General features: G+C 38.9%; 1 protein-coding gene across 1 annotated transcript in view; it reads right to left on the reverse strand.

The window, feature by feature from the left end:
* Positions 1-17553, reverse strand: part of NBEA (neurobeachin) — a 655079-nt gene that overhangs the window by 141318 nt on the left and 496208 nt on the right. Inside the window, exons 44-45 of the mRNA XM_029938475.1 lie at positions 4630-4771; positions 4216-4484 (exon numbers count right to left, since the gene is read on the reverse strand). Coding sequence (XP_029794335.1) covers positions 4216-4484; positions 4630-4771 — 411 coding nt within the window. The remainder of the gene's footprint in view (positions 1-4215; positions 4485-4629; positions 4772-17553) is intronic.

Here is a 17553-nt window from a genome sequence, read left to right on the forward strand (position 1 = left end):
GAAGCAAGGAAAGCTATGGCCTACTGACCTCAATTTTCACTTAAAGAAACAAATTTCCTTTTTGCAAACTAAGACAATTTTTCTCCTGTCAACCTTGTTTTAAAATATTAACCTTATTCCCATTACGCTAAATATTCATATTTGTCATCCAGATTTGCTTACAATTGCAATTTTAATCAAGTTATGAAATTGCTTCTGTTCTTAGTTTATCTATCCCCCAAAACAGATGAAAAATAAACATTTTCAGTGAGCTATCTTTATTACTATATAAATGCACTTAAAAGAATAGCTTCTTTATTTTTGCTTGGCATCAACTAACATCTAGAATGGGAACAAAATAAGAAAAATAGAGTCTCATTATAGGTTTTCTTGACCAGGACTAGATACAGTGTTTCTGGAAATCTGTGTGATTGGCTTGCCCTTCTCTTAAAAGTCCTCATAATGGATGTACTCATTCTCGGAGTAAAACTGTTAGATGTATGAACTATAAAAATTGAGTAGAAAGTCTCAACTGAACAGGATCAAGTTACTACAATTCATCTATAAAACAATGTGGAAATCCTAAGAAAGAGGAAAGAAAATGAAACCATGACAGGGTACAACTTGTACCTGTAATGATTTATTTCACAAAAATGATCAGAAGCATATATGGCATCATTTTACAATGTTAAAGTTGGGTGTTGGGTACAGGCGTTGGTTATACTACTCTCTGATTTCTTTCTAGTTATTTGACTGTTTCGTAAGAATATATGTAAAATAGTAACAAAACAAAATTAAAGGTACTGAATATATACTTTTATATCTACGTTTACCATTTTCAAACATTCAACTGTATTTCATCATTGCAACATCACAGTGTAATGGGTGGGGATGGAAGTTTCATGCCATTCACCACTGAGGAAGAAAAGACTTGGTGATCCTAATTGACTTCCATCAAGGCCACAAGAAATCTGAACACTGGCAGAGCTGAGACTAGAATCCAAGTACCCTGCCTCAGTTTCCACATAGAGTAACACTTTTCCATAAATATGGGCAAGTTTTCCCACCTTTGTGTCATTAATACAGTAATTTTGCCAAAATCTCTCTAATCATTTAGTGCACATTTTGGTAAACATTTGAGGATCTGATATTCAAAGCACTAAAGCAAAGAGACTAAGTGTTTTAAGCAATAACATTTAATAGGCTTTGATAGTAGCTTATTTCTGACATGCATCAATCTGCTTTAAATATTTTCTAAAATATGGTAGGACCTTCAAAAAATAAAGAGTTAATAAATGTTATGATTTGACATAATTTTAAATAAATGACATCTGTTTTTAGTTCTCTATGGAGAAAAAAAATGGGTCCACATCAATGATCAGAATACATTATGCCCTACCTTTATAATGCTGTCTAGATAAAAGCTTCCTACTCATTCATGCAGAGAATCTTTCCCAAAATACTTTGCATGCTGATGAGGAACTTACAGATAAGTGTCTGTAGGTAGTTCTGGTTACCATGATATAAATAAAACTTTATTTGGAAGAGAGGTGTTTTATTCTTTTCTATGATATATAAATCTGTAAGTTTTATTGTAAAAAGAATATATAATATAAATATTATAAAAATAAAAAATAAGTTTAGTTATAAAATGTACATTTACTTACACTAGTTAATGTAATTTTTAATAATATAAAATAAAATCTAGGTGTGGTATGATGACATCTGTGTTATCCTTAGAAAATATTTAGCTTTACTGGGTTTGCCGATTAAGTGTAACAAACTCAATGTAATACACCAGGTTGAAATAAAGGACTTTTAAAATGACAATACTGTTCAAAGACACAGAACTTGATAGAGAACTTTCTCTTAATCAGAATAAATAATCTATGGAGCTAATATGTTGAGCATCGTCCAACTAAATGGAGTTTACAGGAACCACTGGTAGGTGCTTGGAGGTAGGGGTAGGGGTAGGGGTGAGGGTAGGGATGGGGGTGGAGAAAGCAGCAACAGGAGGTGGGGATGGTAGTGGAGGGGCCTTCCGGGGATTCCCTGAACTCCTTTCCTCACGCAGACTATGTTCATTGCTGACTAGTTGTTTGGAACGTGTCTAAAAGACCTGATTCGCTCCTTTGGCACCTATTCTGAAAGAGAGGTGTCCTTCTCTCTTTTTTAACTGCCGGCACAGATGGCCATTACAGATTCTGAGTTGGCTGCAGGACAAACAGTGTACCGACGGAACAAGTGAAGCTCTGAAGCTCCTCTGTTCAGTGCCCTGAAAAGAGCTTAGTCCTAAAGACAGCCTACCAAGGTTCATTTGGATTACTGTCACTGTTAGGAATGAACACAGCAACAGAGCATTTAGGTACAATAAATATGAAAATATTATCATGGAACATGATGAGTTATTAGTTTTAAATGTTCCTTTTTTATTTTACTATTTATTTATTTATTCACGAATTCATTTATTTATTTATTGAGAGATCATGGGTGTGTGAGTCGAGGAAGGGCAGAGAGAAAAGGAGAGAGAATCCCAAGCAGGCTCTGAGCTGTCAGCACAGAGCCCCATGTGGGGCTCAAACTCACGAACCAGGAGATCATGACCTGAGTGGAAAACAGAGTCAGATATTTAACTGATGAGCCACCTCGCTGCCCCAGTTTTAAATGTTTCAACTGTCAAAAAAGGAAAGAAGATATGTGAATTTAGTGTTAAAATTAAATCTTTAAAAAAATGACAGAAAAACATATCAAAGGAAAAAATAGGATAGAAAATAGTTAAAAATAAAATCATTAGGAAATTAGGAGCACCTGGGTGGCTCAGTCGGTTAAGTGTCTGGCTTCCACTCAAGTCATAATCTCATGGTTCATGGGTTCGAGCCCCACGTCGGGCTCTGTGCTCACAGCTAGCTCAAAGCCTGGAGCCTGCTTCAGATTCTGTGTCTCCCTCTCTCTCTGACCCTCCTCTGCTCACACTGTCTCTCTCTGTCTCTCAATAATAAATAAAAAACATAAAAAATTGAAAAAAAAAGAAAATTAAAAATGAAAAGCTTGTGAGTCTAAAAACTGATTTTTTGAAAAGAAATAAATATGACAAATCCTTGGTAAAGATCTTTAAAAAAGAGAAAAAAAACCTGTATACAAGTAAAAAGTTGGGCTGTAACAACTGATGCAGAAAGATGCTTGAAAGTAAAAATGAATACTCTGAAGACTTGTAGGTATTAAACAATTTTTTTTAATGTTTATTTATTTTTGGGAGAGAGACAGAGCACGATAGGGCAAGGGGCAGAGAGGGAGACACAGAATCCGAAGACAGGCTCCAGGTTCTGAACTAGCTATCAGCACAGAGCCCAACGCAGGGCTTGAACCTCTGAACTGTGAGATCATGACCTGAGCTGAAATTGTATGCTAAACTGACTGAGCCACCCAGATGCCCAAGACTTGTATATATTTTAAAATAATTTTTCTTTTACACTGTGAAGCAACTCCCAGAAGAGGCGAGCGTCTGCTTTGCCCAGTAACTATGTGGGCATCCGTTCCCGGAGCGAGGCCTTCTACCTTCCTTAAAGAGTTCCCATTTTAAGCCACTGACTCAAATCTGAGTGTCCAGCCCAGACCGCTTATCAGTTGCTGTTTCACAGTCCAGTGTCCACGAGACCACTTCAGCTGAATGTCTCACAGGAAACTCAATGCGCTATGTCCAAAATAAAAGTGACATTTTCCTTAAGACTTGCTCTTCTTTGTTATGAAAAGTAAACCTCAGTGCTCGAACACTCCAAAGTCAGACAGAAATGGATGTGAAGATTAACTTTGCGCTTTCTGAGTTATGCGAGTACATGAAAAGTACCTAATTTCTTGAAAGTTTCTATTTCCTATCTCTAAAGCAGTGACAATACTACAAACCTCATGGAGCCATTATGCGGATGAAATAAAATAATGAATGGAAAGGCCTTTGGCACAGGGCTGCTGTGACACAGCAGGACTCAGAACAACACCGGTTAGGTTCCTGTCGTTCCCTCAGTGAATGCATGGCCAGTCACGAAGTAATTAAAGTTAAAATGTGGGACGGATCTGTACTTCACTCCCTATCTCCAGCTGACGGCTACATCTTGTCGATTCTAGCTCCAGAAAACGACGTCTCGAATCTGCCCTTTCCTCTTCATTTCCACTGCTAAAGCCCTCACCTGGATCTCTGGTCTTCTGCTCTAGCTTCCGCAATGCCCTGCAGACTCTCCTGACCCCTGCCCCTGGCGTCTGAGAGCCACAGGGCCCGTGTCCGCTCCCATCTCCAGGTTCCACTCCCGCCCCTGGGTCACACGTTCCACTGGAGCTCGGCTCTTCTCAGAGCCCCTGTGTGCTTTGTCCCTCCTTGCAGCCTCGCGCCTTCCCTCTGTGTGGAGCGTCCTGCTCCCGCTGTCTGACCTACTGTTGGCTGGTTCGTATTTGAGAATCCTCCTACCATCCTCTAACATGGGTTTCTTGCTCCTTCTTTCTTCTGGCATTGCATACTGAGGGAAGGAAGCACCAGAATAGTTAGAGGAACTTTCTGGGGAGTGTGTCCCAACCATCCCCCTTTTCTCTGAGCAGTTCTCCCATACCCCCAGGGGGTCTACCCTGCAAATTCTGTTGATGCGTGCCCCTGCTTCTCCTTACCCATAGCTGATGTAGACCAGGGTGAACGCCTGCTGCAGACACTAGCCAGTGAGATTCCCTCTCTCTGGAAGTTGAAATTGGAATTGTAGCTGGTATTGGAGTGGCAGTGGATTGCAGAAAGCTGTGGTGGCTACTTTTGGGTCTTGAACAGGGAATTCGGGAAAATGGGATTTGTGGGGAGCAACAATTAAGCAGAAGCAGAAGCAAGAGACTACACAGCCAAGAAAGGAAGAGGTCTAGACTTCCCATTGCTAGAAATTTATGTTTTCCAATGGCCAGTTCCAGTCTCTTGTCAGGCTCAGCTGCACTTGTCGCTGGCTTCTATGAACTACTCCTAAATGCTTAAAATGAATGATCTTTTAGATTAAACTAGTCTGCGTTCTATTTCTTAAAACCAAATGCTCCCTGGAAAGCTTGTACCTGTGATAATACTGGAATCAGGATTAGAACTTGTGGGTGACATTTTGTTGCTTAAATCCTATGGTATTCTGCCTTCTCCGGTAGGATTCTTGACTTGGAAAATACACAAGAGAGAAACTAAGAATTAAAAAAAAAATTAGCAGCTGATATTATCCTCTTTCATTGCAAGGCTATTCTGGCAAGAGTTAGATTAAAGAATTTGGTGTGGAGCTGATGCAAGGCTTCCACAACATCAAGCATGAAAAGAGATGGTGGGGTGTATGTACCTGAAAAACCCTATGGGGAAAATCTTGGCTAGACTTCAGAAGGAACCTATTCAACTGAATGATTCTATGGAATAAAATCAAACAGTCTGCTAACCTACTTTGAGGATCAGCTCTGTCCAGATACATTTACCTCATGGGAGACTGACAATTCGACATTATATTGACCCTACCAACAGTAAATGTTTGTGGACCAATGAATACTTCTGGCTCTGGAAAATCAGAGTAGAAATTCCTTTTCCATGGGACGAGCCACAGAAGCTTGTGCAGAAGTTTCTTCTGTATGGACAAAGCAGAATGTGAGGAAATAAAAAGATCTCTTCTTGACAGAAGTTTCCTCATCAGAAAAATTTGTCAAAAAAAAAGTTGAATTTATGGTATGTCATAAATAAACTATGAGTTTCAAGGGCAACATCCCAAACTGAAACAATAAAGACACTCAGAAACTTCCAGAGAAGTTTACTCTAGTTTAAGGAGGAGTGTTGTGAGAAGCTAGAAGACTGTCCTTTCCCCCTCCAGGGTAAGAAGGAAAGAAAATCAGGCTGAAAATAACATTTAATGGTATTGGAAAAGGGAGAGAAGGAATCAATTCTGGGAGCTGTCAGAAAACGAGGCAACGGGTCATTTGGTTGGTGTTCCTGAGTGCCTTGGTGACAAAATGTCCTAGATTTATTGGCACTGTGGTCTTCTACCCCTGGATACGCTTACCTCCTCACTAGTGACCTGTGGCACACCTTCCCTTACTCCCTGTCTCCAGGCCCTAATTCTACTCAAAATCCCCTGTCCTCAGTGCCACTGAAGCTAAGGGGAAGAAATCATCAATCTCGCTAGTACAGGGAGAGATGTGGTTGTCTGATGCATTTTTACCACGGAAGCAGTTATACCTGGTGACTATATCAATGTTAGACACCTTAGGTTTGACTTCTATTTAACCAAATCATTGGATTAAGTTATGCTCTTTAGTTCCTCTGTGAAGCATACTGACTCATCTCTACATTATACTGAGTGGTATTTAAAAGGCTAATATTATTTTAAAAACTAAATGAAACTAATATTTCAGTCATGGATGTTTAGGGAGTCTGAATACTAAAGGAGATGATCTTATTATAAAAGCATTTCTATATAAGTATTTGGGAATGTCAATGCGATGGGCACTATATAAAGCCAATTAGAGAGGCATGAGTGATCCCATCTTTGAGTTTGTAAGTTGAAATATAAAATTAGAATAATCTATTAGATGCAAGTAAATAAAACTCAAATCCTAACTTATATTAAGGAGTGTCATTTTGTGCCCAGGTAAGTGGAGTACAATTTTGCTATTTGAATAATGTGAGGCCATGAGAAAATATCTACATTTCTTCCAAAAAAGATTAGATTAGGAAAAAACCAAAACAAAACAGCTATAGCAAGAGAAGACAAAAGAAACCTTGATAAGTGAAGGAAGTCAGAATTTAAAAGCAAGCAAGAGAAATAAATCTAGGCATAACAAGCTAACAAGCAGTTTGATAGACTGTTTAGAAGGCTAAGTAGAACCTTACTGGTGGGGGCACCTGGGAGGCTCAGTGGGTTAAGCATCCGACTTCAGCTCAGGTCATGATTTCTCGGTTTGTGAGTTCAAGCCCCGTGTCAGACTCTCTGCTGACAGCTTGCTCAGAGCCTGGAGCCTGCTTCAGATTCTGTGGTCTTCCTCTCTCTTATACTCTCCCATGTTCGCATTCTTTCACATTAAAAAAAATTATACTGGTGAATCCACTGATGTCTACTTCTCACCACAGTGGAGTCCGAAAGTTGCTCAATGAAAGGGTGAGAAAGGAGAGAATTCTGCTTCCTTTGTCATCTCCCGTGCTTGGTGGGGGCTGATGGTCACTTAAGAATTGCTTTCCTTCAGTCACTGGAGCGGCAGTAAGTGTAGTAGAAAGTGTCAGCCTCTGTGACGTTTCAACAACAGGCCTCCCCCAAACACTTGGTAGGATGTAGACACATTCTCCCTGACCCAAATTATACCAGTCCCTGGAAGCCTCTGCCTAGTGCTTAGCAAGCAGGGCTTGTTTTTAGTTCCACTCCTAAAACTGGGGGGGTATATTTTCCAGAAGTGTACTAGGTTGTATCATTCTGCCCGCTATATGGCACAACTATGACTAATGCTTCCCACCTTCTCTGAAAGTCAAGGCAACTGGATAAATGCATGAGTCAAAGTTAAGAACTCCCGTCACGTAACGTCCCTTTTCTTAGGAAAAAGACATGTAGAGTGGAGTGCCACAGCAGAAAAGCACAATCTCTGGCATTAAACAAACTTCAGTTTCACTTCTGGCCCTGTTGCTTTACTGCGTTTGTGATTTGGAGAGAATGATTTGGACCCTCAGAGTCTGTTTCCTCATTTGTAAGATGGGATAAATAATATCTATATTTTTGGATTATTACAAGGAATAAAGATTTAGATATCTCTAAATGTAACATAACGCAGCGCTCTATAGTTGTGTCCTATCTCCATTTATCATAAATATACCTGTAAGAGAATGTGGGCATGTTTAATACATTTGATTCAAATGTCAAAGGAAAAGAGCACTTGTTCCCAGTAAGCAGAAAACTTCATGAAGGCAGGGACTAGTTCACTGCAGCACACCCAGGACTGCACAGGGTGCCTGGTCGGTGGAAGGCACGCAGGAAGTGCAGGGGCAACAAACTATTTGATAATAGTGACTATCTGATAATCAGGATGTACAGATGCAAGTTCGGCAAGAAAGAAAACTCTCCCAATGTAAAATAAATAATGAAAAGAGTAATACTAAATTTTGACATGGGAAAGCCAAAGCTCATTCAAGTATAACAGAAAATGACATAGGGACACCTGGGTGGCCCAGTTGGTTAAGTGTCTGACTTTGGCTCAGGTCATGATGTCACAGTTCATGAGTTTGAGCCCTGTATTGGGCTCTGTGCTGACAGCTCAGAGCCTAGAGCCTGCTTCGGATTCTGTGTCTCCCTCTCTTTCTGCCTCTCCCTCACTCATGCTCTGTCTCTCTCTTTCTCTCAAAAATAAACATTAGCAGAAATTTAAAAAAACTGGTATGAATTAAAAATATTTAACTGAGATTGTTAGAGAATTTGATTTAATTCAGTTCAACAAATATTTATTGAGTTTTTCATAGGTTTTGTGAACTATGGAGCCAGAATGGGTTTGGGGAAAACTTCCTATTAAAAATGGTATCGGAGTAGTGCATGATGGTTTCGTTGGTTAAGCATCTAACTTCAGTCCAGATCATGATCTCATGGTTTGTGAGTTCGAGGCCTGCGTTGGGCTCTGTGCTGACAGCTTGGATCCTGGAGTCGGAGCCTGGAGTCTGCTTCAGATTCCGTGTCTCCCTTTCTCTTGGGCCCTCCCCACTCATGCTCACTCACTCTCTCTCTCAGAAATAAACATTACAAAAAAATCTTAAAAAAAAACCAGAAAGATGATATTGGATGAGGGCCTTGGAGGATGACTGGTCTGGAGAAGGAACATGGGGTGGACTCCAGCAGCCTAAAAAGGCAGGAGAGATTTTAATGTCAGGTTAAAAACCTTCTGACTAATTCAGATTGGCAATAAGTCCTAGATGATGAGAAGAATATGGTCTCTTTTAAAATTAGGAAGAGGAAATTTGAGAAGACAAAGAAAATGCTGAGTTTGGTTTGAGGCCCACAAACTCTCCTGAGAGGGCTGGTCAGCAGAGCAGGTAGCTAAGAAAATGGAGCTGTGGAGAGAAGGCGTGGCTACAGCATGTGTGGCATCATCTGTATGGAGGGACACCCTAAGGCATGGAGAGAGATTCGATCTCTGTGACAGACAGTCCAGGAGGGGGAAAGACACACCTTTGAGAATGGGAGATTCTACGTTAGGAGGGCACAGCAGAGGGAAGAACAGCTGGTCAAAGACTTCAGGGCCAGTGAATTAGTGGCATAGTGCTGTTGAGAATTTTGGAAACTCAGTGTCACATGCTATGCAGACATCAAGCAACGCCAGGATGGAAAAAAAGCCACAAATTTAGACACTCAGAGATCTAAACTATGGGATCAATGCAAAAAGACAGTATAATTTTGACTACACACATACTATATAGTACAGACAAGGGAAAACGGCTAGATGGTGTGTGAAAGACCATGGGCTTTGGAGCCACGAAAACTTAGACGTGAGTCCCTGACACTTTCTGGTTGTGAGCTTTGACAAATGACTTGACATGTCTGAATCTCCGTTTCCTGTTTAGTTCAGTAATATGATACCTAACTCACTTAGCTGTTTGTGAATATTAACGTAGATCATGTATAATGTATATTGTCTAATACAGTGTCTGGTACACATTATGAACATGAGAAATGTTAGTTTCTGTTACTCTTTAGAAAACACAGGCAGAGGATGATTTCTTAGTGAAGAATATTTAAGGCAGAAAGACATATGAGGAAAGTAGTAAAATATCAAAGATCAGAGTGTGGCATGGATAATACCTTGAAAAATCAAATAGTGAATGGAAAGAACACTGGATCAGGGGTCTGAAGATGTTGGTTTCATTCCTAGCAGTGTCATTTACTATGGAATTATTCAAACTCATTTAATTTTCTGTCCCTCAGTTTTCCCATTTGAAGAGCTGAAAAAGGAATTCTAGTTCTGCTCATCAAAAATAACTATTTCTAAGATCAAATATGGAGAGGTGTATAAAAGACAGTTTGAATATTAATATGATAAAAACATACTATTACTACATATGCTGCCATGCATATCTATATATGTATGTATACATTAAACAGCTGGGTGCTAGTTACATTCTAACAATGAATAATTCTCAATTCTCACTGACACCTGAATCCTGAGCCTTTGTTACCTTTCCTGAATATATGAACCCATGATGTAGACGAGGATGAAATTCAGGCTTCTTATTCTCAAATTAGTCTTTAACTTTGAGTATCTCTGCTGTGTTCATATTTAGGCATGTACCTTGATCATCTGACTTTCCTGTCGGCTTAGTATACACACACACACACACACACACACACACACAAATATTTTTTACGTTTCTGCAACATCTAAGGTTAACTCAGTAGGAGGTGTAAATTACAATCAGGAGGTGAATTCATGTCCCTAAAGGTTTCTTAGATTCCGGGAAAACACCTGTGCTACTGTTTCGCACCCAGAAGGGCAGTGGTTGCTATAGTATAATTGCACCTTAACTGCGTGTGATATAATGTAGCTTTGGAATAATTGGCCAGATGAGAAGTTATAAAAAACAGATAACAGAGGAAAATATAAATGAATCTTTTAGTATTTAAAATTTTTAATGACATCTTCATTTAAGAAAAACATACTACATGAAAGGAAGATGTCCTCAGAATACAAAAGGAACAATCAAAATTGATCATACAATGCTTTGTTTCCTTAATCTGATGATCTTGGGAAAACAAAAATAATAATCAAATGAAATGATTCCTCACAGAATGCAAAATTTCTAAATTTCAAAGAGCAATTTTGGGGGCAATAACGTGGAAAATTGCATTTTAAAATTTTGTCAAGTTTTCCTTTATAAGGTGTGACTAATAATGAAAACTGCTGCCAAAAGGAGAAAAACAGTTCTGCTGGGTTTTTGTGGTGGCTTCAGAACCTTCAGAAGGTGATAGTGAGTATGTGTTTTTTGATAAGAGGGGAGGGGACTAAAAAGTGCCTTGTCAGGTTTCTCCTCCTCGCCAGCTGCATTAAAATGCAGCTCCGAGCACCTTCTCCCCCCTCCCCCCCCAGTCGCCTCCCCCAGTTTGGAATTTCAGGAGCAAAGAGTACAAAAGAGCTGATGAGCAATGAATGCTTCAGCCTTCCTCAATTAATCTTGTCTCTCTACCTTTGCTTTTGCTTTCCCTCTACATGAAGGTAATAATGACACCCTCATCCATTATCCTTTTATCCCTGTTATTCTCGTGAAATTGCTTAATAATATGTTACAGATTCGTCTTCACTCACATAATTCTTCCTGTCATTTGCAGTATATCATCCTACAAACATACAGCCCACTTTCGCTGGCCGTTCTTTGAAGATTATTGTCAGTGACATCTTCAGGATGCGTTTAGAATCTGGAGCATCATTTCCGTTGCAATGGGGAATTACACTGACTTATCTGTCATTGCCAAAAGCACAACAAGCAATTCAGTGTTAATGCAAAGGTAACACAGGTTTTTATCCCACCGCCAGGACAAGAGCTCTTGTAAATTTATGCTAATATAGCCCTTTTGGAGTTTAATAACCTCTCACCCTACTGGAAAAAGACCTGCGCGCACACACAAACACACACGAACGCACACTCTCATATCCTGGAACTAGAGCTGACCAACTGGTAATTAGTTTGAATCTTTTTCTTTTCCCCCTACTAATGTTATTTTCACTTGAGTATTACACAGACATGCCACAGAAAATAGGGGAAATGAAAAGATGCCATCTCTATCACCAAAAGACTGAATTATTTTTGATGAAAAAAATATTTTAACTCAAAGAATTAATAAAAGTTCCTCCATGACCGCTGTTTTAGTAGCTTTTCTATCAAGAGTTCAAGAGCACTACAAATGAGCAGTTTTCCCTGATTGAGGGTGGCATTCCAGAGGGACCCCGGCAATCCAGCGTGCATGCCAAGTCTGACAACACATGACAAGCTGGTCGGCGTGCAGTAATTTGACTAATTATACCGGATTAGAGCATATTAATGCAAGCTGTTTTCTCCAGAGTTAATGACCTGCTGACTGGGTTCTGTTAGGCCCCACCAGGTCTACAGGCAGCTAAAAAACAAAACCCTGTTTTGTAAGCCCTCGTCATTTCACATCAGCAAATGAGTATATCAAACTACTGAACAGCAAAATGTAAGCGACATTTTGTCTGCTATAAACTCAGGCAGGCTTCCCTCACTTTCCACCTCAAGGGCTTCTTTTATATAAAATTGATGTCAGTTTCTTTTTCTTTTTTTTTTTAAAGGAGTAGCTGAGAAGTAAAGTCTGGGAGAAAAAGGAAATAATTTTAGGAGTATGTTATTGTTGGAAGGGTAGAGACTGCTGTTTTGAAACAGGCGTCACGTGAAAACAATTTTAAATGTATATTAATTTTATTAAGCATCTACCTTCTCCATAACAATGTTACAGATAGTTAATGAGTGCCAAAAGCAGATTAGTGTGTAAAAGGATCTTTTGTATCTCAAACTTTATTTGAAAGATACTTCTAAGCCCAAAGGGATTTTTATATTTTAGAAAAAAAGCATCTGGATGGTTTTAAAATTACTTAAATATAGAAAAATGTGATATACTAATATTCTCAAATTATTTTTTCCTTTTTTTAAATCAGGTCATATTTAACTAAAAACTAGCTAGGAACTTTAACATGTCCCTGACTATGTAAAAGTCGATATGATTTACATATATATCTTGCTTCTAAAAAGATGTAAAGCAACTTACAGAGGTATGTAAAATGTGATTTGAATTAGGAATATAATGAATACAAAGTAAAATAGAAAATGAATTTCGATGTAAGATTGATGATGAAAATAAAAATCTACCACAGAGTTGTTTAAACTTCCTTTGGGGTACAGATTTGTGAACTCCCAACAGCCAATTTAGGAAAAGAAATAATAAGTTCACCAGAGTTAATAAGATAAAAACAACCCAGTTCAGGAATAATTGCACTAGGATTTCTAATACTAAGGCTAGAAATGAATTTATAACAAGGGTTTTCACAAAAAGGGCACTGGATAGTGTAATAAATAATATCTCAACAATATCCATACACTGAATTTCAAGTTGAATATAAACACAAGTTAGAAACACAAGTTAGAAAAAAATGAATCCTATTGCGAGGTAGTAAGAGGGACCCCAGAGCTGCCATTTGAGGAGCAGTGGGCTCATCTGCAGTGCCCACGGACGAGGGGCATGCGAGGGGCCCACCGACAGGGACCACGAGGTGTCTCCACCAGGCGGAATTGATGGCAATAATCCTTAGGGTTGCCAATACTCTGTGGTTTGGACTGGCTCACGAATATGAGCTCAGTGAATCGGATTCCTGTAGAGTCTAAGCAGGAAATAAGCACAGAAAAAAACTGTGTACCTGGTAGTTAGGAACTGATGTAGTGAGAGGCCAGGGGAGCCAAGGCAGCACCTGGGCAACGCTGAAAATGCAAGCAAACCAAGGCTGTGAATCAGTATAGGAGGCTTATCTGTTCATGGAGAAGAAAACAAGGTTCATAGATTAGGAGACCAAGTGGTTTATGAAAGATGGGTAGAGAGACCAGTTCCTAGATCCAACTTACTTTTTCAATTTATATATATATATACATATATATATATACATATATATATATATAAACACATACACATATGGTAAGGATATATCTCTACAACTCTAGACAATACACACACACACACACACACACACATATATATACACACACATACATATGGTAAGGATATATCTCTACAGCTCTAGACTACATATGTATGTGTATATATACATATATGTGTATACACACACAGACACACACACACATATGGTAAGAATATATTTCCTTAAAATAAAGCCCCTATTTCATGAGGTAATTTGAATGATGTCTATTCCATGAAACCAAGGAAATCAACCAGAAAAGAGGCCAACATGGTGATCCAGGTTCACACGTTCTGTGAATCAGGTGTAATCCAGGAGAACAGAATATTTAGGAATGAATGAGCTCCTTTACATCCAGGCAATCCTCTACAAATAATATTTCATGCAGCCAAACCCTGTAATTGGTTTTGGGTGATGTGGGAAGATTTTTGCTTCCTGTCATGTACCTATAGTGTAACTAATGTGTGTTAGAAATTAAAAGCAAAACCATCTGCTTTCACTGATAGTTCGAGACAGGAGTGAGTTTGGCAAGCTCTTTTAGAAAGTTTTTTTTTTTTCAATGCCTGCCTGAAGAGAAGACTGTTCCATTTCTACTCTGGAACCAGCAGCAGGGCTAAAATTCATTCAGAAAGATCAGTCTGAGTCCCCTCTGAAGTATAGATGCTAGAAAATCTCATCTGTAGATTTTCACTCGATAGCTAATAGTCATAAAATTCTTGCTTTAAGACAAACAGCCCAAACTAGAGGAAGAGAAAAATACAAAAATGTCTATGTTGGGCATTAAGATAACTTTAAGTAAAGGAGAATTCACACATGGTCCAATTTCAAATAATTCTGCTTTATAGTCACCCTACTAGAGCCCAACTATTTGCAAATGCTAACCCTTAGGTGCCTCCTTTTCACTGCCATTACCCTAGGTTAGGTCATCAGAAACTCCCTTGGCACTGTTGTCTTCCAATTCTTTCTTCATGCTAAAGTCAGAGGCATTATTATTTGGAAAAGTAAATATGATTAAAATACTTGAACAGCTTCTCCTTTCATAATGCCTGATAGGAAAGCATAAACTCCTTTATATGGTTTATAATCTTCATCAGAATTTGGTACTGTCCTCTCTAGGGATAATTCTTACCAGCGTCCTATCCCTTACACTCTCCCAATATACAGAACCTTTCAAACCCTAGAATGTACATGTTCTCTTGCATCCCTAGGCCTTCCTATTTGGTCATCTAATGATAGGCAGTGAAACTGGACAGATCTGAATTCTGTTTGCTCAGTTCTACTAATTTTTAGCTCTGTGATCTTGAGAAAATTACCTAACTTTGCTAGGCCTCTCTTTCTTCATCTACCAGTTGGATTAATACTATTTATATCTATAGGATTGTAGTGATAAAGTTGTATATGTAGATGTTCAGCAAATGACAGGCACTATAATTACTTTAGATGGGGACACCAATCTATCAACAATTAATATTTTAAAACATCAGTCAGTTTTAGGTGACTGCAGATAACACTGTGATAGAACTAAATTGGTCCTTGTAATCCTAGGACAAATTATTATGATGGGAAAGGATATAATTGTAACATGTTCAATCAGGCCATTTCTGAGCATTATACAACAAGAGGTACATTTAAAATTAAAGAAGACCCAGAAGAGGCTGGCCCATGTGGTAGCTGGGGAGGTGGTGAGAAATGGTAAAATCCTGCATACATTTTGAGGTAGAGATAACATGATTTGCTAAGAGACTATATATATGAGGTAGGAGGAAGAGAGAGGAATCAAGGATAACTCTAAGGTTTTGGCTTGAACAACTGGATTGATGAAGTTCCAAGAACTTTGAGAAGAAAGACAGTGGATAGGACAGGGTATTTTGTTTTGTTTTGTTGGTTTTTTGTTTGTGTTTTGGATGGGGGCCGGAGGAAAGAAAAATAGGAGTTCAGGATTGGACAAAGTAAGTTTGATTTATCAAATACCCAAGTAGGGGTGCCTGCCTGGGTCAGTTGGTTTAGTGTCCAACTATTTTTTTTTAATTTTTGTAATGTTTTATTTATTTTTGATACAGAGAGAGACAGAGCATGAGAGGGGGAAAGGCAGAGAGAGAGGGAGACACAGAATCTGAAGCAAGCTCCAGGCTCTGAGCTGTCAGCACAGAGCCCGATGCGGGGCTGGAACCCACTAACATGAGATCATGACCTGAGCTGAAGTCGGAGGCTTAACTGACTGAGCCACCCAGGTGCCCCGTTTAGTGTCCAACTCTTGATTTTGGCTCACTCAGGTCATGATTCCAGGGTTGTGGGATCAAGCCCCGTGTTGGGCTGTGCACTGAGTGTGGAGCCTACTTCAGATTCTCTCTCTCTCTCTCTCTCTCTCTCTCTCCTGCCCCTCTCCCCACCCCTCACTCTCTAAAAAAAAAAAAAAATCCAAGTAGAAATGCCAAATAGGCAGCTGAATATAAGATTTCAACAAAAAGATTCAGGCTAGAAATACACATTGTAGAGTTTCAGTATGTAGAAGATATTTAAAGGCATATGACTGAGTGAGATTATCAAGGGAGAAACTGGAGAGAAAGAGAAGAGGTCCAAGAACTAAGCCTTGAGGGACTCCAGTGTTGGACGGTTAAGGAGAAAGGAGGATTCAGCAAAAAGGACTAAAAAAAAAAGAAATGAGGGAAGAAAGTATATTGTACTTAGAAGAGGAAAAATTAACAGAAGATCCTTATTGTTTTACTCATCCAAAGTGGAGGGTGGACTGGGGCGTCTGAGAGGCTCAGTCGCTTAAGTGGCCGACTTCGGCTCAGGTCATGATCTCACGGTTCATGAGTTCGAGCCTCGATTTGAGCTCTGTGCTGATGGCTCGGAGCCTGGAGCCTGCTTTGGATTCTGTGTCTCCCTCTCTACCCTCCCCTGCTCATGCTCTGTCTCTGTCTCTCAAAAGTAAATAAATGTTGAAAAAGTTTTTTTTTAATTTAAAAAAACCCCACAAAAACAGAATGGACGGTGGGTATTAAAAAGAAGTCCTGCAGTGTGCAGTGAGATGACCCACAGAACCCTTTCTAGCCCATGGCAGATGGTTTTATAATTTGAAAGACGCTCTGCAGTTAAGAACACTGAGCTGGCAGTGAAGAGTGGGCTGAACTCGTTCTAACTAGTTGTATGACCTGCAACAATGTGGGGGCCTTACTTGTCCTGAAGAATTGGAGTGAAATAGTTTGTTATAAATTCTAACTCTAAATACTTAGCGTGTAATTTACTTAGGATTCATCTTCTAACTACATTGTAGGGAATGAGTGAGGGAGTAACTAACACTTTTTGGGTACTAGGCATTTGCTTGTCCTTGCATACTATTCAAAAATTCCAAAGATCCTATGAGGTAGGTCTTAGTGGTCCTGATTTTTGTGGATGAGGAAACTAGAGATCTGAACTTTTAAATGGCTTTACATCCATGTTTGGCTAACTGCATGGCCTGGGCTGTTTTAAGTATGACATCTTTATGTCACAGTTCCATGTAATAATTTCAGATTACAATTGTTAAATTAATATATACACATATCTATGATTCATCAAACACCACAAAAACCTAATAAGCAGACATAAATCTAACATAAATCTAATAACATAACAAGTGTCATAACTAATAATAAATCACACATATATTTAATAGATAAAACGATATATTTATGAGAATCTAATGAATTAACATGGATCTGGTGTCAAATGATTACAGGAATTTGACTTCTCAACTTATCACTTATTTAAATTGGATTAAAGATCAACTGAAAGTAACTTATTTTCTATACACAAGTTAAAACATTGGCAAGCAAAATAAAGTCTATAAGGTGAACTTAAAGACTAAAGTGCAAAGTTTTCTACCTTTAAAAC

Source organism: Suricata suricatta, chromosome 4 (genome assembly GCF_006229205.1).
Source record: "Suricata suricatta isolate VVHF042 chromosome 4, meerkat_22Aug2017_6uvM2_HiC, whole genome shotgun sequence".
Lineage (NCBI taxonomy): Eukaryota > Metazoa > Chordata > Mammalia > Carnivora > Herpestidae > Suricata > Suricata suricatta.